The sequence below is a fragment of the Empidonax traillii genome, unplaced genomic scaffold (assembly GCF_003031625.1).
Source record: "Empidonax traillii isolate 1590-97213 ecotype Southwest subspecies unplaced genomic scaffold, ASM303162v1 scaffold341:size590984, whole genome shotgun sequence".
NCBI classification, from domain to species: domain Eukaryota; kingdom Metazoa; phylum Chordata; class Aves; order Passeriformes; family Tyrannidae; genus Empidonax; species Empidonax traillii.
In genome coordinates, this window is record NW_020955534.1 from 191,613 (window position 1) to 212,355 (window position 20,743).

Sequence of the window (20,743 nt, forward strand, 5' to 3'; positions counted from 1 at the left end):
TCAGGTGGAGCTCTTTGGCAAAATATTCCCTTTGGATGACCACATGTAAATTTTGCAGGGATCAGAAACTCTCTTGGGTTTGAAAATACAGTATTATAAGCAAACATCCAGATCTTGCTTCCCGAGAACAGCCCCGCTGTGTTAGTGGGGAGGAGCTGTCCGAGCAGTGGGAATGGAGGAGCAGCAGCTCAGCTGATGGGTCTGTGACTGCCCTGCTGGTCACACAAGCAGCGAACACGGACAGGATGAAACACCAACATGGAGCTTGTGACAGCACCAGCTGCTGCCACCGCGCTCAGAGCTGTGTGGGGCAGGACCAGCACATAGATGAGCCTGGTCTCTGCTGATCCCAGTCCCCAGGACATGTTCCTGAGTGCCAGGATGGGTCCCTGAAAGAGCCTGAAGTTCCTTTGGAGCCACAGCAGCTGCTGAGCTGGTGCTGAGCGTTACTGTCTGAATTCCCACCTCTCACTTCCACCCTCTGCAAAATTTCCTTTTGCTTGTTGCTGGAAAGAAATACTAAATGAACTCTGTGCTTCCTCTGCCGTGAGCATTTCAGAGCAGAGCACAGTGTGCCCCCACCTTGTCACCAACCCTGAAGGGATGTGCCCCAGAGCTGGGCTTGCTCGGCAGAGAAACACCACCAACCCATCGGCCAGGAGCCCCTCGTGGGGGGAGCCCCTCCTGGAGGGAGCCACACAGCAGCACTCCCTGGGAGCCCTCTGACAGCTGCCAAGGCAGGGCATGGCTTCTGCCACTGGCTGTGCCACTGGCATTGCCTGGACTGGCAGGGAATGTCACTGCTGGGAGCCGGGCAGCCTCCCGCTGGTTCTGGTTCCTAAGCCCAGCCCTGCTGCGCTGAGCAGAGGGGTGAGCTCAGTGGGATTTGTGTGCTGCAGCCCCAGAGCTGTCACAGCTCTGTCACAGCTCTGTCACAGCCATGCCCAGGCTGAGCTGCCACAGCCAGGATGCTGCTCCCGAGGCACCTCCCGCCCTGGCTGCTGCCCTGTGCCCGCTCCCAGCGGGGTGAGGGCCTGGTCTGGTGAGAGGCTCTGAGCATTGACTCCCCTCCCCTCAGGAGGAAGGTCCAGGCAGGGCTCCTCACCTCACTTCAAGCGTCCAAGCAAAGCCAAGGCTGTTGTTGCCACCCAGGGGTGGGACAGGACCCAGATGAGGGCAATTCCCATCCCCACAGCCCGAAAAGCAAGAGCAGCACCCACCTGACTCATGGCATTGCCATGCACCTCATCCCTGCTTGCTGGGCACGGGAACAGGGAGTGTCTTCCCCCACCCAGCTCGGGAGGATGAGGATGGCTCTGAAACCCCTGGAGCTGCCTGAGATGCCATGACTCAGTGATCCATGGGGAATGCGGAGCCAGCCTATGTTTTCAGATACCCAGACACAGAAGGAGCCTGTGGAGCTGGGGTGGAGAAGGCCTGAGAGAGCAAGCAGGAGGGAAAGGAGTGTCTTACCTTGGGGTCACAGAGCACCTGCCCCAGCCCAGTCAGAGACCCCAGCCCACCAGGTCTGCTGCAAGCAGAGACACTGGCAAGGCCGAGCTGCCAGTGCTTCTGCTCGGGAAGAGGCTCGGACGGGAAGGAGCGTGCTGTGCTTGATCCCAGGTGAGTGACTCACTTCCCTCCTGGCACTTGTGACAGCTTAGCTGTGCCCTGGCTGCACCCTGGAGCTTGACACCAGCTCCTGTGGCCCTTCCTTGGGCAGGCGACCAAAGGGATACAGTGGTGGAGGTTCCATCCTGGCCAGGGGCTTGTCACCCCTGTGTCACCTGAGGTCTCACAGGCCTGAGGTGGGACAGCCCAGCCCTGGAGCAGCTCCTGGGCAGGGTCACTCCTCAGCTGGGCCAGGGGCACAGAGAGGGTTGGGGTTCAGCAAGGGGGGCCAGTGTGCTCAGCAGGTCCATCCTCTGGGCTCCTCATTTCCTTCCAGATCCTGGGGCCGGGAGCCAGCAAAGCGAGTGCTTGTTCCAAAGCTTCCATGAGAGGTGGAGACTCAGCAGGCAAAGTGCCAGGGCAGGACTGCTCTGCTGTGGGAGCCTCCATATCAGCCCGAAGATACTCCAGGTTCTGGCAGCTGATTCCTGTGCCCTTCTGCAGCACCACAAACCCCCCTCGGTCCTTGTGCTCCTTCAGCCTGGGAAGTAAGGGCAGTCGGACGCGTGGGGGACCCGATCCCTCCTGCTGCTGCTGGCACTGCCCTGCTTGGGCTCAACCTGGGGTTTCCCCAGACGTGGCCCTGGCATTGCTCAGGGCACGGGCACAACATCCGCCTGAGTCACTGGTGTTAAACAAGAAAGGACATGTTTGTCTTTGCTCCCCGTGGGTTGTTTAACAAGGAAACGCGTCTGGGATTTCTTTGCTGGGAGGAGCTGGCTCAGGTTTCGTCATGAAAAGAGGTGTGAGGGTTCTGGGACAGTCCTGGAGGGCCGGCCAGGCAGAGCCTGCGGGCACACAGAGCACACATGGCAGGCCCTGCTCGCTGCCAGGAACGGGCTGTCTGCACAGCCTGGAGCCCCCAGCACGGCTGACAGGCACTCAACTGGAGCATGCAGAGCTGCAGGGAACACTTTCCCAACCAACCAAGCTGCACCAGTGTGGCCTTTCCCAAGGAGAAGGTTGTGGGGCAGGTTGTGATTAGGGCAGCCAAGCCCTGCCAGGCACAGCCGGAGAAGGAGGGCAGTTCATGTCCCCTCTGTGTCCCACTGGGGACACTGCACCTGGAACAGTGTGAGCAGCTCAGAAGGGATGTGGAGAGGCAGAGAGCTGGCACCACAATCTGAGCTTGGGGCACATCCTACTGAGGGAGCTGGACTGGGACAGCCCAAAGGCAGAGGGACCATCTGATCACTGCCTGCAGCTGCTGTAAGAAAGTGCAGAGGACAGACATGAACTCTTCTCAGTAGTGACAAACGGTGTGACAACAGGTAGCAGCCACAAACTGGGTGTGGGACAGTCAGGATGAATGTCAGTGAAATATTTTTGCTACAAGGGGTGTTCAGTAGCACCAGACAGGAAGGTGCTGCCCCCTCCTCTTTATCCTCACGTGAGTTGTTTCTGTTGCAGTTGCCCTTTTCTATTTTCAGACACAACAAGTACCTTGCAAAGCTCCTTTCCCATCCCACTAGTGCTGAACAGCAGATACACCCTTGCCAAGTGCAAAGGGAGGGGAAGGCAAGCTCCTCCCACATCTCTGGGAACTGGACACAGAGAAGTTATTTCCATGGGAAATCAAAGCCAAGACCCTACTGAAAGGCACTTCTGCAGCTCCTTGGTACCTTTCCTCCTTCTGAAAGAAAACAAAGTTACTCCTTATTCCCACGGATGAATTTTCTGGTCCTGCACATCAAGGGCAAATAGTTTAGTCTATGAGAACCATTGACCCAAAAAGAGCTCCAGGGAGGGAGGAGGCCTAGAGACCCCTCCCTCTACACATCTCTACCTTTTGAAATTAAACAGCATTCCATTCAGTTCACCCCACTGCCTTGGCATCTGTGGGGATGCACATTGTGCACTCGTATTCACCCAGGCAATTCAGACCACTTTGTTTCTCCAAAGTATACAGGGATCAGAATTAACCTCCCAGTGGAGCAGAGGAATACTCAGAGCTGGGCCAGGTACTTCAGTGCAGCCCAAGCCCCCCCTGGCAGATGGGAAGCTTCTCAGGACTTGGCTGGGTAGATAAGACAGGAAAAACTGCATGTGTAGACACAGAAGCATATCATAGGCAGGGCAGGAAGCAAAGGAAACAGGAACAGCTAAATTGAGAATGAAACAGTGTTGTTGCAAGCTGTCCCAACCCAGGCAGATCCACTGGAACACAAGGACTCCACTGCAGAGCCCACGGACCTGGACACTGTGACTGCACCCTCGAGAGCCAGTGGTGAGCCACTGGCTGGGCACATTCTCATCAACACAGCTCTGAGCAGCACAATCAGAGCTTAATATGGGTCTTACAAATGTTTCAAGTTCTCACAGGGCCTATCCTGAGCAACCTGAAAAAAATGAAAGGATCTGAAAGAGCAGCAAAGACATTACACCATCAGCAAAGAAATGCTGCTAGAGACCAGTGTTTCGGGGTCAAAGGGAAAGACCCTGGGACAAAAGTGATGGGGACAGATCTTTTAAAACAGGAATACTTTCACAGGGAAGAAAAGGCAGGCAGGTTGGAGGGGCAGCACGTCCACTGGGCACTGTGAAACTGCACTTGGAACTGCCCTGATGGTGTGAGCTGCTGCCCAGCACTGCTCCTGTCTACAGCCAAAAGCAGAGCAGATTGCATCTGAGAGGCTGCACCACAAGCAAACTGACATTTTCCCCAGAACAAATGTGGCCAATTGCTGCCCTGACAAGGAAGTTGTGTCCTACCAATGCATTCTCAATTACTGGAGGATGAAGTTCTGCCAATAAAAAATAATTTCAGTGCCTGAACAGAGATGCTGCACAGTTCAGTGTCTCCCAGACCTGTCAGCCTATCTTAGTCTGCTGCTGGTAATTAGTGTTTGGCTCATGTGCCACCCCAGCATCACCAACGTGTGACTCTTTAAGCGATGTTTTGCCCCTTGAGGTTCAGCTCAAGGGATCTATTTATTTAGCAGGTTACACTCACAGGACAAGTAAGGTAAAGAAACTACACTCCTGTGTTTACACAGGAAATAGGAACTGTGTTCTGATGTGTTAAGAGCTATTTAATGTATAAAGTACCAAAATACCTTAGTTTTATATGGGAAGGATATTCATTTTCCATGTGGTCCCACAGACCAATGCAGGAGAGGAGGAGAAAGGAAAGTGAGGGGAGAGCACCACCCCCTTCAGCAGGTTCAGCCAAGTCCTGGTCCCATCAGGAAGCACCACCTTCCCTGGGAACTGCTCTTCCTGCAGACACCTGATGTGTGCCACAACAACTCGATCATGTCGCTCTCCCCAGCGGGCAGAGGAGGCCGCTCATCAAAGCTGAGCTGGGACACAAACGGCTCTCCAGGGCCAGCAGAACCAATCCTGCCAGACTGAGCCACTGTTCAAGGAGCAGCACAAAGGATGGCACTCACTTGAAGACCAGTGAAAGGAGCTGGGTAACAGCAGTGAGCAGGAAGGAAAGCATCCCCTTCATGGAAGAGCTCCTCACGGGACCCAGGTTTGGGGACGGCCATGAGGACAGATGGGAAGAGCTCGTGGAACAGTCTCCAGAGGAACCTGCCCAGCACAGGTGAGTCTGTAGCACATTCCATTAAATAGCCCAGAATCTCTTAAAAAACATACAATACACAGAAAGTAGGACTTTAGGAATTCAAAGTCATGAGTTCGAGCTCACCCCACAGCTCCGAGGAGTTGTGCTCCTGACAGGTGCCCAAGTCCTCCCAGCCCATCCACACTCCCCCACGGCCCAGCCACAAGCTCAGTCCTCAGCATGGACCAGGCACACCTGCCTCCACCCAGGCAGCATCCTGGGAAGGGCCATCCTCTCCCAGCCTCCTGGGTACTCTCTGAGGACAGTCACTTCAAAATACAGGGCAGAGCAGACTTTGGGATGGCAGCAGACCCTCACTGGGTAATGTGTGCATGCTGAAGAGCAGCACCATCTCAGCGGTAGCACTCCATTCACACTCTTGCTACTGCATTTTTTAATAACTCCAAGGAAAAAACAATAATTTGGGTAAAAATTTATTTTACATACAGACCATTGCAGCTTAACTATTAATCAATAGAAGTTATTTTCCTTTATAGGAAGGGACCAGCTGGTCACTGAGATTAACAGAAGTCTAAGCCTGAGAGCTGGGATTTTAGTTTGGAAATCAGATCTTGGGGGCAGAGGTTCCTTCCAAGCACCACTCAGTGCAGTGAGGAGCTGCAGGACTTAACTGCCAGCCAGCTGCACTGCCCAGTGCTGGAAGCACAACCCCAGAGCCAGTCCAGACCTTTCCCCAGCTGAACTTGCTGAGAAAGATGATGCCTGGAAAGGTTTGGATGCATTTCCAATACGTTGTTCAGCTCTCAAACTAGAAACAGAGGTGATGAAACAGCACAGTCTCTGTGAAGTACAAAACACCACGTTACAGGGCAGCAGACACAGGGACAGCAGGGATGGAGGGACTCTCCTAAGCCAAGTGTTCTATGTGCAGCGGGGCCCCGGCCGGGGTCATTCTCTGGCCCTACTTCAAATGGACTGAGTACAAAAAATACTTCAACCAATAATTAATTATACTGGAAACAAACAGTCTACTAAAAAGCATATCTTACTCTAGGTGCCAATGAGTCCTTAAAAGCAGAGAGGGGACTGAGGAGCTGCATTTGGGCAGTGCTGCCAGGATCATTCACGCTGCTCCATTTTTACTTTGGGAGGTCTCAGGAAGGTCCTGTTTTTCTTTTCTTTCTTCCCCTTTGTATTTGCCTGGAAATTTCTCCAGCTGTCTACACGACCATCCCGACTTTCCTGGGAACAACAGAGAGGAAGTGGAGACTTAAGTGCAAGAGGCAGAGCACAGGCAGTACATACCCATTTCAAGAGATCAGTAGCAATCTTCCCTTATCCAACAGCCCCTGACAGCCAAAGACACACAGACACTGAGAGGAGCCAGAGCAACACAGTGCAGTGGAACCACAACTGAGCTTACACACACAGCAGTATAAGCTCTCTGCTGGCTTTTTGTTTCAGAAACAACCAGCTCGGGTTGGGCAGTCCTGATTAGTCTCAGTTGAATCCTTCAATGTGTAAAGGAAAAAAGAAACCTCCTCTGTAATGGCTGTTCCTAATCTGTCAGCCCAGAATGTGCCATCTCCTTTCTCTGTCTCACCTCCTCACCCTCCTGGTGCTGCAGCTTGGAGGCAGGGAGAAGAGAGAAGGAAAACATACTGCTGCCTTCTCTCCCCAGGTCTCACCATACTGACACAACGAGAAAAGGTCTCTGGTGCACTTTTCTCCTCTCCCTGCCCTACCTGCAGAGCAGCAGAAACCTTTCCTGAGAAGTTAACAAAACAAAAAAAAATTAAAAAAAAATAAAAACACCAACCCCAAATCTCCCCACAAAGCCAACCTAGGATCTCGACAGGCTGCAGGTTTCAGTGTAGGACAGTCTAAGTCCAGGGATGATCAACTTCACAGCATGGGATCCATCCACTCGAGGCCCATCTCTACAATACTGGTGCTGCAGACGGGCTCTGGCTACAGCAGCTGCTTCCCTTCCCCCTTCCCATGGCAGGATAGGACAGGGACCAGCACTAGCAGGGATGTGGATGCTGGGGCACACTGCAACCCCAGCACATCTGCAGGTAACACCTGCACTGGTCTTCTCCAGCCCTGCTGGTGACCATTTAATCTGCGTGAAAAGACAGTGTCAAAGCTGGGTGTAAATGTCCAAAATGAATCCTTGGGATACACAAGAAAGAGAGGCTGGTGCAGAGGTTCAGCTGTCCAGCAGTGGCAAAGGACACACAGGTGCTCAGAGCTACAGTATCAATAGTTCTGCAGCTCCCCTTATTTGTGACAGTTGCTCCCACATCCCCAGCTGCTGTGCTTTACTGCACCCCCACAGCAGTGACATCACCCTCTGTGGCCATCCTGGCGTGAGAACACAGAACCTCTGCCAGCAGCAAGGCCAGTGACACACTGAATTTAGCTCTCTGGCACTGCATGACAAAACCCACAGCACACTCAACACAGCAGCATTAAACAAGTTTTCTAGAATATTCAGCTCTTATATACCTGTTATACAGCACACAACCACAAACTCTTCCCAGCTGAGTGTTCAGAGACATCCTGGTTGTCCACTTTCCATAGGGTGCTGGTCTAGTTCACACCCTCCTGTCCCAGATACCTTTATTTTTTGAAGTCCTTTTGAACATAAGACTGGGCTCTGGCTTTGGATTAAATGAACAATCTAGCTCATTCTTTCATGAGGTCCTGCACATCCTTACTGACTCCTTTCCTGCCCACCACCCCTGCAGGCCTCAGGTCTTTAGCTTTGGCGTGTAATGAAGGAACAGTTACAGGCTAGATCGAGTATCTTGGTGGGCTGTAGGTTTGACCCCTAGAATAGCAGCACAACCACCACAAACTACTTTGGACACCTAAACCCTGACAGCAGCATGGCAGAGTACAGGGAAGTGACTGTCAATCACGTTCCTGATAATCAGAGGAGACACAGATTCCGCAAGTGTTAGCAGCCAGACTGGGAAGTACCACCAACAGCCCACACAAGCAGTTGCCAGATTAAGTTTTGCTGGTCTCCAGTGACCTGGGCTAAGCAACAATTCAAATTCACAACTAGAGACAAGAATGAGCTGCTGACATAGGTGAGCAATAACCTTAACTTACCAGACCTGTTTCTGCACAGATGACATGAAAGAAAGCCCTTCTGGGCTCTTCTCTCTACACATGGACCACCCAAGCTAGTGCAGATCTTTTACTTAAATTATCTTACAGACTTGCATACCAAAGGTCTCTCATCTCTCTGTGGGTATCCCATGCAGCATGGCCAAGAACTGCTGAGGCACATCCTGTAAGTTAAGCTGCTAATTACCTCAAAGTTCTTCTGCCATTCTCGTTCTCGTTTTGCTTTCTCTTGTGCTTCAATTTCCTCCTCCCTCTGCCGCTTTCTGGAAGGGAAACCACACAGAAGTCATGAACCCACAAGCAGCTACTTGTGAAGTTGTAGGAACAGTAGATTAAGAAACAGTAGCACTTTCAGAACATCTCGGAAAGCTCCTCTGATTTCTTGACAGACTACAGAAAGGATAGATATGCATACCTAAATAGCACAGCAAATAGAATTTTGTTTCAAATTTGGAAGAGCAGCAAGCAGAGAAGATGGTTTGGTCCCACTGACAGCATGCACACAATTAGTGAATCAGCTTCTCCTGCTCAGCAAAATAAGCTGGACACCTTCATAACTCTAGCGGTAAGTCCCTAAAACTGTTGAGACTACACACTTTGAGAAGTTTACAGCCACTTGAACATGCAAGGTAGGAATTCAATTTTTATCCCCCTAACTTTCACCTGTAATCAAAAGCAGTGGCCTGCAGCCATCTCCCACCTCACTGACCAGCACAGAATCGTTCTCCAGGAAAAGCATCCACAGTGAGCATTCAATCAACATGTGATCAAAACACCTAAAGTAGTTCAGGATCACACATGCCACAGGGTATTTGACACTTTATTAAAACTAAAAATCAATCATTTGCATGCCAACAGCATGCAGAATTGTGTCACCATTTCACTGTTGTGGCTGGCCTCCATGTGTACACAGAAGAGAATATAAGCTTATCAAATATATCGATGTCTTCAACACAGGAGGGCAAATTTCCTTTGTGCTTTTCTCAAGCACAGAGCTCCACAACCCACAGGCTGCCCAGAGAAGGGGGGGAATCTACATTATTGGAGGTCAGCTTGACGGGACCCTTGTTAATCTAACCCAAGGCCTTAACTTCAGCAGGAGGTCAGAACAGATGATCTCCAGAGGTTCATTCCAACTTAAGACCACCTGAAGACCCTGTGGTCCCTTATATTCTCTGAGGAGGCATGAGGGGGAAGAAGAGCCTGAACTGCACAAGCAAAACACTGTTTATACCTTTCATGCATTTCTTTTGCTTCTCTTTCTTTCCTCTTAATTTCCAGTTCAGCAAAGAGCTTCATTGTCTGTTTGTATACAGCTTGTTTGAACTGTAAAACACAAATCCAGTCTTAAAATAATGCCATTAACATAACTAAAGCCTGTTTTACATATGAATGTAAGAAGCATAAGAAGAAAGTGAACCGTAGGTGTGCCCATGTAACCCTTATCCTACCCTGACAGTGGTCAACAGCAGCACACAAGAAAAGGCATAAACCACTGCTGACTAAATTCTGGCCCTGGCACCATGAAACAACTACATATTAGCCTCATTATTAGTCTTGTTCTAATTTGTATCCATGAAGCTGCATCTAAACAGAACTGTTCATTTCAAACTCTCTTAAGTCTTGCAATTTTACATTTGACAAAAAAAAGGCAAAATGGTCACTGTTTAGAGAGTAATTTTTCAGCAGATCTTCTTGATGTGTTGTAAAAATCTAGCATTGGCTTCTCAGTAGGAAATCAGTATACTTAAAACAACTTTCACTATTAAAGAACAGCAAGAGACCTACGAAAATCAATGGAAAATAGGACGGTTATGGGGTTACTGTGTTGATATCAACAGGAAAAAATCACTTTCCACAAAAAAATAAGGTGATAAAAGTAAGACGAATGAAGTCAGTGTTTGGAAATCATCTGTCATTGTTACAGCCTCTCATATCACTTTTTCAGACTAGAACTCAGGTAAAATGAACTAAATTATGCCATGCCTTTTTTAATACAAGTGATTTGTTGCAGAACAGCACATCTGTCCTCCAGTGCTATATGGAATAAACAGCCAGAACAGCTCTCAGCCAAAAACCTCCCCGGGCTCATTTTAGCCAGGCTGCAGTGGGTCCTCCCCCTGCCTCTTTGGGGGGGGAGTCAGAAGACAACATAAAGTTAAATTCAAAAAAGACTGCATGATGCACAAGCAATGAAGAATTGCTCCAAGAAAATGACAGGGTATTTTGGTCCATATAATCTCCTGATGTATTTACTCTTTACAACTACAGTTAAACTATTTTCCAAAGTACAGGGTATCACCCGACACATGGTACTCCACAGTGGCTAATTAGAATTTGTTCTTCTGTAACTGTAAGGATTTACAACATTAACAAGTCTAATAAATACTTCTTCAGTGGTTTTGAATCTTAATCCCTCAAAACACGTTTCTCTGAACAGTGTATGACTTACAACTTCAGGATCATCCTCCTCTACAGTGGGAGGTTTTCCATCCTTCTTCAACTGTTTCTTTTTTTCTTTCACCTAAAGATTAGGAACAAAAATAAGAACCTTAGAAGTCTAATATAACTGCATCCAAGTAGTTCTGCATTCCTACTCCAACATGCAGGAAGAAGTTCCTTCTTGATTGCATTGATTTATTTTAGGCCAAACTCTTCTAGCCCAGATAAACACTTAGAAGAACACTATCACACAAACTGCAGAAATTAAAAGTATTATGTTGGATACTATTCCTTCAATACAAGCCCTTCTGGGTTTTTTTAACATATCTTATCAAATATACACCATCCAAACCAGCAGAAAGTTTGGTATTTGATATTCAAGTGACTAACAACAACAAGCAGAACATCAAGTGTCCCTTGCGTTTAGAGTATCTGAGTTCTCCCATATCATCTGTTTCCTCAAGCTCGTTGTGTTTTAGCCCACCCACATCACTCAACTAACTTCTTGGCCAGTGCAAACGAAGTTCTTTTTCTTATAGGTCAGTATCCTCCAAACTTCTCCTGCTGTCACCACCTATTCTCTTCTACCTACATACATCTGAACTGCATCATTCATTCACTCACAGACTTGGAAAAAAATATGTAGGTCAGATCATGTGATCTGACCTAATTATTTCGAGTACTGAATTTCATTGAATTATCTAGCTCTGAGCTCAACAGCAGTCCTGCACACAGCAGACTTGTTCCTGATGTGAAGAGCTCGGAGCCCACCTGCCCAGCTCCCTTACAAGGTTTGACTGATTGATTACCACTCACCTCCACCCCTAAATGTTCCCATACTTACAGTGTGTTCCACATATTCTTTTCCTGCCTGTATCACATCCAAGGCTCTCTTCTTTTGCTCCTGATCTAGCAGCAGCTTGTAGGCTTTATCTACAGCTAACAAAAAGCACCAGTGTTAACAGCACCAGTACTCACCCTCACAAGGCATCACAAGACTGCTACTTGTTGGCATTACAAATCTGGCTTCTAGAATTCGTGCGTGTCATTTGTTTGGAAAGGTTTTTTTGTTTGTTTGTTTGGTTTGGTTTGTTAAATACATCTAGGTAAATGATAACATGATTAGTTAAATGAGTTTGGGGGTACAGTAATGGCAGGGACTATCCAATACCTTCTGGAGGCAGCAGGTGAAAGTATCAGTCCCACCAGCTGTAGTTACAGAACCTGAGGTGAGTTTAAGGTGCAGAACACCTCACTGTGATGCAAAGCATACATCTAAAACCATCACATGACTTCTGTCATATGATCATTGAATACAACCTAATGCACAGATTAAACAGCTTTTCTTGAACAATCCCAAACCCCCACAGAGGTGTCTGTCCCCGTTGTGTCATGACAGTGCCATTGTTGCCACCTAGTGCCACTTGCTGAAATGCCACCACCCCACCCAGCTGCTGCTCCCACAGCTGCTTCTACCTCTCCTAAAGCACCTCTGCAGGAACCCTTGTGCCCTCCACCCCAGTGAACATTTAAACCAGCTCCAGAAAAGCATCATCAACTACTAACCCAGAGCAACACAGAGAAAGGGCGGGAGCGTTACCTTCAAATGCCTTCTGGGCTCTATCTGCATCGTCTTGGTTTTTGTCTGGATGCACCAATATTGACAGCTGCAAGAAAAGGATCTTGCTGTCAAGATCATTGTAAAAGATGAAGAGTATTTCAGAGATTTTTGAGAGGAGGGAAATAGTCTCAGACAGAAAGAATCCCAAGGGATCACATTCCTTTGTAGACGGACAAGTCATGCAGAAGTATGTGCCAGTACAAACTGATAAATCAAACAATCTGTCTAACAAACAGGCTATCCGAGAAAAGCTGCAGTTTGGGAAGTGTGGAAAAATTGAAACAGCCCTCAGCTGCAGTGCCCAGGCTGATGGGAACCCCTCATCACACAGGTTGTGTATCCTTGGTCTTGACAAAACCCAAACCTACAAAGATCATCCTTAACCAAGTTCTCTCGTTTCTCCAGTATCCCTAAGGTTGTCCAAATACCAAACTATTTAAGAGTGGGAAAGCTTTTCCTTAGGCTACTTTACTATAAGTTAAGAAAACTTCTTCCTGTACTCTTATCTGGCAGAGACAGGACATGGATCACTGCCATCCTTGGGCAACTTCAGCTGTGCTGGAAGGCACATTTGAAGTGTTCCACATTCCTTTTCCAGACAAAGTTCTTTCAAACTTTCTCCATATAGCTATTTTTTTTAAACCTCTTATTTTTGCTATTGCTGTACAGATCAACAACTGAAACTGCATTAGTGCCAAAGAATGCAAAATAACTGCTCTACAGCTGCCACTTTCTAGTTCCCAGGGGAAAAGTTTGCCTTCGGTCCTGAACAGATTTACTTGTCTGTTTTCCCCTCTGTTGGCTGTTCCACATTCTGTGTTTGATTTCTTCAATACACAATTCCATGCACCTTTTTCACTTCATCACCTTGACTTCAAAACATCTCCCTGTAGTGTTCTACCAGCTCAAAGCTGAGACAGCCCCAGTTTATTGTCTCACAGAACTGAGAAGTCAGCCACAAACCAAAAGTTTATCCTCCCGCTTCCCATGAACAGGAGGAGCCCATATCCCATCACCAATCTGGCAGGCACATTCCTCTGCCAGCCAGCACTCACACCATTAATTCAGGTGGAAGCCACAACCCTCCAAATACTCTTTCTTTGCTGCATGCACTGATTAAACTCAAATTTTTGCTGCAGGTCTGTCAGCAGAGGGAAGCTGGGGTAATGTTTCCCGTGTTGCAGACAGGTCAGTGAGGAGAGCTGCTGCTCTTCCCAGTAATCAAGCCACCAAAAATGTCTACTGAAATTCTTAAAGGAACTCAGAGAAAATACACTTCTGGATCCAAATCCATATTATAGAGAATAACATCTTTTCTCGGTTTGGTAACTGATTTCTGATGAGTTTTCATCTTCTCTTTGAAGTCCAGTTCAATAAGCTGATTATACATGGGTATCTTAGTTTGCAATAGCCCCTGACACACCGCACAGGCAAAGCAGCCAGCCATGCATGGCCCAGGAACATTCTGCAGCTCTCCTCTTGTTGATACATTGTTCTATGCACATTTTGCCAAAAAAGGCCACTCCTCTACCCAGATACAGCTTTACCACCGTTTTTCTTGTGCCCAAGCCCAGCTCCACAATCTCAACAGAACTTCTAGTTTACTTCCAGGGACTTCAAGCGCAAAAGCCAAATACCTGTCGGAATCTTTTCTTTATCTCTTCATCTGTGGCCTCAGGATCCATCTGCAGCACCTAAAAGACACCATGAGAGCACAGGAAGTTTGATGTTACTCTCCATTATTAGGTTTCTGGCAGTAAGCTCTAACACTTTTATGAGGAGTGGTTGCAGCCACTTGGTTTGTTCAGCCTGCAGGAGACTGAGGTCAGACTTCACTGGGGTCTTTAACACCCACGTAAGGGGCAGGTACTGATCTCTTCACTCTTGTGACCAGTGATGGGACTCAAAGAAACAGCAGGAAACTGAGCCAGGGGAAGTTTAGATTGGATATCAGCAGAAGGTTTTCCATCCAGACAATGGCCAAACACTGAACACTCCCCAGGGCAGTGGTCACAGCACCAAGCCTGAGTTCAAGAAGTGTTCGGATAACACTCTCAGGCACAGGGTGGGATTGCTGGGGTGTCCTTTGCAGAAGTTGGACTCTATGATCCTCATGGGTCCCTTCCAACTCAGCACATTCTGTAGCACTTGGTTCACTGGCACACAGACGCGCCAGAAAGCTTCCTCCATCACAACATGAATTTTCACCCAGTAAAACAAAAACATTTTAAGAGTCATCATGTTTGTGACACTCTAAATCTACTAATGCTAGATTCCTCTGACTATGCCAGTGCCTTTTCTACACTCAAGTCTTGTGTAGACAGCTGTCATCCATAAACTGGGCTGAACCTTCAACCAGGCCTGTAGCAATGCTGGCAGAAACAGAAGCACATGGGGGCTTTGGAACACTGTCAGGCCATTCATAACTGAGAACTCTGGGCAGGAAACTACCATTTGTAAGAATTTATTCATTTTATCATTTTAAAAGAAGACAGTAGAGTTTTACTGTTTGGTTTCCATGAATTGGATCACTTGTCTATTGATCTTTATGAACGTGGCAAAGTTTAGGAGCTCTTCTGTGAATTAATTTACTGAATAGAAGATCTAAGCAGTAAGTGAGCAGATTCACAATAGTCTGTAAACAAAAACCACTCTCCCACAGGAAAGCTACAGTCTACTCCCAAATGGCTTTCTTAATTTACTCTCCAAGTCAAGTATTAAGATCTACACAAAACTGAATGTTGTCAGAGTGAATCTGCCAACTGATCTGCCTGATCAGCCCTGAACTGGGTCTACAAAAAGCACCTGGGGCTTTAAAAAGGCACAGAAGATGATATCAGGAAGGAATACACACAGGGAAAGCCAGCTCCAGCTGAATACCAGATTAATTATTTACTGTGTTCTTCAGGCTACACAAGTTCAGTGGGATGAACACTCGAAATAAAACAATTAGAAATGCTGAATTAAGACCAGATTGCCAAGCTGCCACCTCCAGCTGTTACCTTTCTGTTCAGAAAGTACCCAGCACTGATCTGCCAAATCTTCAAGTGATGTTGCATGAGGGAAATGTGACACAAGAACAGTTTGCATTGCAATCAGTGAGAAAGAGCGAGCAGACAGACACCATCCTTCTGCAAAACTTTTGCACAGTAATCTATACCTACATTTTTTTTTCCTTTATGTTCAGTCTTTTACTGCAATAAAACACTCAGGAAATCAGGAAGTTAACAGACTAAGTCGGAAGGGAGGACAAAATGTTCAAACTAACCTCAAAAGGGTTCAAGTTGAAATAGGAAGATCCAGGTCGGGTCAGCCTGTCAATTTGGTTTTTTGATGTTAAAACAGAGTCTCGTTTTTCGATTTGCTTTACCTGAAGAACAAGAGAGGCCTGCATTAACTGACCATCACAACATCCTTAGCTGTTTTTTCCATGTGATTACCACACAACCTCGTCCCCTACTAAAATTCACACACTTCTTGCTCACCCCCAGCCTGTAGCTATTTTACTGAAGCTGTAACAAAGCATGTCTCTGAGCCTTTTCTGTAGCACAACAGTATTTTTAACGCTACATTTTAACTATAAGAAACCCCGCAGAACACTTCTGCCCGTCTATTCCACGGCTCGCTCTACAGCTGTGCCTTTTCCCCTCCCCTTGCCCCTCCAGCAGCCCCGTCGCTGCGATTCCTCGGAAAACACCGCGCTATTGCTTTTAACCCACACGGCCCTTTAAACACGTTGAGCGACGCAAATACACAAACCCACCTCAGCCCCGACCACAGCTTATTTACTTCAGCCCAAGCCTGCTTTTTCACGCGCAAAAAAACCAAGCCACGTGTTTACGTTTATAACGCTCGGCCTCATTCACAGAAACGCGGGGGCCCCGCCGAACAGGCGGCACAAGGGAAAGGGGGGTCCCGAGGGCGACAGATCCCCCACAGCCGGGATGGGAAGGGAAGAAGGGGGGGGAGCACGCTGAGGGCCCGAGGTGGGGGCACAGCCAAGCGTGGGGCGCCCCGGAGGGCCGGGCCGAGCCCAGCACGGATCCCTTCCCTTCCTTTCCCTTCCCAGGCGGGCGGTACCTCGTTGTAGAAGGTCAGGAACGCATCCTCGGCCGCGCCGGGCCCCGCCATGGCCGCCGCCGCTCCCCGTGAGGGCTCCGCCTCTGATGCCTCAGCGGCTCCCGCGACCGCGTCGCGCCGGCGCAGCCGCGACCGCCTTCGCGGTCGCGGCTGCGCCGGCGCGGCGCGGTCGCGGGTGGGCGGTTCGTCCGCGGGTGGGCGGTGCGGGCGCTCCAAGGGCAGGCGGCGATGGCGGCCGTGGCGGTGCTGAGGGGAGGGCTCGGCCTGCGCGGGGCTCTGCTGGCGCAGCAGCAGCGCTGGAGCTCGGGCTCGGGCGCCGACCAGGTGGGTGTGGGAGGTTGCGGGGGTGTTGCGTGGGTATATTGCGTGGGGGGAGTCCCTTTGTGTGCGCTCACCCCGCCGTCTCGTCCCCCGCAGCTCGGCGAGCTGGGCAAAGGCGCCGGGAAGGGCGGCGGCGGCGGCGGCGCCATCCGGGAGGCCGGCGGCGCGTTCGGGAAGAAGCAGGCGGCCGAGGAGGAGCGGTACTTCAGGTGAGCGGGGCTGGGGGGGATTGCGGGGGTCGTTCCAACCCAGCCGGGGCTGCGGGGCTGCAGCTCGGGCCGTGTCGTGTCTCGCAGGGAGAAGGAGCGGGAGCAGCTGTCCGCCTTACGGAAGCACCACGAGGAAGAGATCCACCACCACCAGAAAGAGATCGAGCGGCTGCAGAAAGAAATCGAGCGCCACAAGCATAAGATCAAGCAGCTCAAGGATGACTAAGCTCGGTGCTGTTGCTGAATGTGCATGGCCAATACTGAATGTGGTGTAAAAACAGCGTTGAAGACTGTGTATTTTGATCAGCATTATCCAAACCCATCCAGTTAATACTGTGGTCTGCAACATTGTCAAATAAACTACTCAGTATCAGTTTTCTGCTCGGTAACTGTTTAATGAAAACAAAACCAACCCCACTGTCTGGTTTTAAGCTTCATTGTTCTTCCAAAATAAGGATGTACTCCTGAGTAGAGAAGCCTGTACAGAACTTAACTACTTTCTTTAGATTTATTTGACAGAAATGACCGTTTGTACCTAGTGGGATAACTTTAAATTTATGCTGATGTCATGTGTGCTGGTGCTACTTCCTGGAGCAAGACAGCTGAGATCCTGACTTTCACATGAATGTTCTCTTCCACAATGACTTTAATTGCCCAGAGGGGTTTTATTGTCTCTAGGTCTCTGTTCCTTAGCTAAGTCCCTTTCCAAAGAAGAATGGATTAAGACTAATTTTATTCAATCACTTTGGCAATTTTAATGTAAGAAATTCATTATAAAACACAGTAAGTGCCGTGAAATAGTTTGGCCTTACTGCACTAAGCCCTGACAAGAAGGGGATTTTTTTTTTAATGTAATAAGAATGGGCAGGTAAAAAACCAGCCTTGCCTTCTACACTTGCACTGTTGTGTCCATGAATCTGTGTGAACTGCCTTGGTTTACAGCACTGGTGAGTGCCAGGCTGCGTTGCAGTTGGTGAAGGGGAGCAGCGATGCTGAACTGGCAGCGTACGTGCCTGGAACTGCCCTGTCTGAAAGTGCAGGAGGCAAATGATAGCTTAGATGTAGAAAGTGGTTTGACAAGGGTGTGACTGGCTGGCTGAAGGTGTCCCAGTTTCTCCTGGTTCACCTAGCCAGCTGCTCCCCTTGGGCTGCTCTCACCTGAGGAACACTGCAGGTAGTGGCATGTGTTGTCTGCAGAGTAAATGACACCACTGTCACTCTAATGCCATTAAAAACTGTTCTTCAATGAAAATGTCACCCGTGTGATCAGCCCTGGAAGAGGCTGTTCTGTGGAGTATCTGTGCCTGGCTGTGCTCAGTCTGTGGAGATGCTGTGGTGAGTTGTGCTGAGGTTGTGTACAGAGCTGCGCTGTGGGCTTGGTCCCTTTTAGCTGGGGCTAATTACCACAATATTAGTAACTCCCCCTCCACACCTCCCTGAACCTCAAGGGAAGAACTGTGTCATGAAAAGCAATATACTATTGACCCGTTCAGGTTATACCCATTTAAAAATGCAATTTTTTTACCCATTTCAGAATGCTTTTCCTAATGTATCTGTCAGCTGGGGTTGGCTTCCCCCAAAAGCTGCAGAGTCACTAGTGAGATGTCACCATTGAAGACTGATTTCTTTGCATCACAGCTACAGTGGGCTGTGGAAGAGCTGAAATAAATATTAGGACAACTCTATATTCTGAAGGGAAGAGGTGAGGGTTTAAATTCATGGCTCTGTGATTTACTCTGCTTTTTTGTGTGCTAACTATGCACTAAGCTCAGCTACAGAGCCTCTGCCCAAGCACCTGTAAGGGAGATTTGCTATGAGACTGGGAGTGCTGCAATTTGGACCTCACTGTCTTGGGCGTGTTGTGGGAGTCACTCAGCCTCTTGTCTCACCAGCCCATAGTTCTAAGCCCAGTGAATTCACCCAGGCTAGCAAGGTGAATGGCTTCTGGAGTCCAAAAATGCTCCAATCACCACTGAGCAAGTGCGAGAAGTACTGAGGAGGGAGGAGGGTCTGGTGTCTTCTCCCATCTCTTGACAAGCCCTTTGCTAAACTAGAAAGGTCTCTATTAATATCCAGCTGGCATGATAACTGCCTTTGCAGCCATCCTGCCACTAGGAATCCGATCTGGCTATGAACCTGAGTACCTCAGGTAGTGTCTGTTCCATTCACCCTTTGGTTGAGGTTTCTTTACTGTGATCACCCACTGAGCTCCTCTTCAAGGGAAACCAATCTGCTTTAATTTAATGCCAGTGACACTGGCCATTCCTAGTTAACAGGCACTGCTTTATTTCCTTGGTGGTGCAAATACCTCTGCCTAGCAAAAGGCCCCTCTCCTGAACTTGTCTCTAGAGATGACAAGCACCTCACCCACTCCACCTCTTGTGCTGACCAGCTGCAACTCTGTGAGGAACTGAGTTCCTACCAGACTTCCCAGCACCCCTGGTCACTTTGACCCTCTTCTTATGCTGGTTCTGGTGCTCTCTAAAACCTCAGTTACAGAAATGTCTTTTCCTATTCCCTGAGGTTAGTAAGAAGCATGAATTTATATAGTGTTTGATCACTAAAAGGTGGTTCAAAATAAATGTTCAAGGGGGACCTCTGCCTTTGGGCAAGGGAGATGTTAAATCATCTTGTTTTGTGTAGTTTCATCATCAGTGCATCTCTTCAGAAGTGTTTTTCTTACTTCTGTTGAACTTCAAACTGTCTGTCTCTGCAATAAGTTACCAGCTGACAGAGCTGTTGCCTGTTCCTGATTTCTATGACACAGCAGGTAACCAGTGCAGGTGAGTGTACTGGGTGTGGGGTGCTTGGCTTAGTGGAGTGCAATATGTCAACAGCACCAACTTACGGGCTTGTAACGTGTTTTATCTGCAGCTTCTTTGACAGTGCTTATGATTAAAAACATGAGATGAAAGATGTCCAAGTTACAGACAGTCCTCTTAGCAGAACTATTTCAACTACAAGGTGGCAAAAAAATTATTTAAGATACATTTAGTCTGATGGGCATTTCACCAAAAAGGTTGGTGTTCTGGGGATCACTGCCATAGCACTGGGCTACTGACATATGACAGGAGCAGTTGCGTGACTCGCAGCAAGCACGTTTGTCTGGGGTCAGCCACCACTTCCAGGGCCAGTGGATGGAGAGATCCAGGTCCAGCTATGGACAGTTTGCTGCAGGACTCCAGAGCAGGAATGCTGGGGAGTAAACCAAGACTACATGTTGGACCTAGGTGCTTGCTGGGGGGTTAAGAAGGTAAAAGCTGTCTGTAGACCTTCCCAGGACTCTCCCTCAGTCCAATGTGACCTGGAGGACACAGCTCAGTTGTCTTTTGGAAATCAGTAGCTACAAACTGCCAGCTGCTTCCAAGCAATTCTGTTTTAGAGCAGCCAAAACCCAAAGCTGATGTTTGAAACTGGTAAGGCTGCAAGAATAGTGCTAAACTCAGAGAACAGGCCATAGAAGAGCTTACTGTTCTGGGTTTCCTCAGTGGCTCTGGAACGGCTGATGGCATGATTAGCTCCCCCTCTGTCCCACAGCCACAAAGGAAGGGATTCTTTTCCCTGCCAGAACTGGTGCATCCTCGTTATTCACTTGTTCCTCGGGGTTGGACTGATCCCTGTTCACAGCACCCTCACTCCCCACAGCCACTTACAGTGCAGTTCCATGAAGAACTTCTCTTCTTGGAGCAGCCTTTATATCTCAGTGAGATGCTTATCCTCCCTTAC

General features: G+C 48.6%; 2 protein-coding genes across 2 annotated transcripts; one reads left to right on the top strand and one right to left on the bottom strand.

Annotated features, from left to right (window-relative positions):
• Positions 1 to 5,660: 5,660 nt before the first annotated feature.
• DNAJC8 (DnaJ heat shock protein family (Hsp40) member C8) lies at positions 5,661 to 16,553 on the bottom strand. Its single transcript, XM_027892196.1, has 9 exons — positions 16,488 to 16,553; positions 15,676 to 15,777; positions 14,045 to 14,101; positions 12,387 to 12,453; positions 11,631 to 11,725; positions 10,797 to 10,868; positions 9,579 to 9,670; positions 8,532 to 8,607; positions 5,661 to 6,445 (listed from the first exon to the last, which is right to left on the bottom strand). Exons 1-9 carry the CDS (start codon positions 16,536 to 16,538, stop codon positions 6,323 to 6,325), a joined length of 735 nt encoding a protein of 244 aa, XP_027747997.1. The 5' UTR covers positions 16,539 to 16,553; the 3' UTR covers positions 5,661 to 6,322.
• Positions 16,554 to 16,700: 147 nt separating this feature from the next.
• ATP5IF1 (ATP synthase inhibitory factor subunit 1) lies at positions 16,701 to 17,390 on the top strand. Its single transcript, XM_027892201.1, has 3 exons — positions 16,701 to 16,811; positions 16,905 to 17,017; positions 17,105 to 17,390. Exons 1-3 carry the CDS (start codon positions 16,716 to 16,718, stop codon positions 17,241 to 17,243), a joined length of 348 nt encoding a protein of 115 aa, XP_027748002.1. The 5' UTR covers positions 16,701 to 16,715; the 3' UTR covers positions 17,244 to 17,390.
• The last annotated feature ends 3,353 nt before the right edge of the window (positions 17,391 to 20,743 follow it).

Coding starts and splice junctions, on each gene's coding strand:
- ATP5IF1 (XM_027892201.1), top strand. CDS start 16,716: ATGGCGGCCGTGGCGGTGCTGAGGGGAGGGCTCGGCCTGCGCGGGGCT. Junction 16,812..16,904: donor CGGGCTCGGGCGCCGACCAG/GTGGGTGTGGGA, acceptor CGTCCCCCGCAG/CTCGGCGAGCTGGGCAAAGG. Junction 17,018..17,104: donor GAGGAGGAGCGGTACTTCAG/GTGAGCGGGGCT, acceptor CGTGTCTCGCAG/GGAGAAGGAGCGGGAGCAGC.
- DNAJC8 (XM_027892196.1), bottom strand. CDS start 16,538: ATGGCGGGGCCCGGCGCGGCCGAGGATGCGTTCCTGACCTTCTACAAC. Junction 11,726..12,386: donor AGCCCAGAAGGCATTTGAAG/GTAACGCTCCCG, acceptor GCTTTTTGTTAG/CTGTAGATAAAGCCTACAAG. Junction 6,446..8,531: donor AATGGCAGAAGAACTTTGAG/GTAATTAGCAGC, acceptor TGTTGTTCCCAG/GAAAGTCGGGATGGTCGTGT.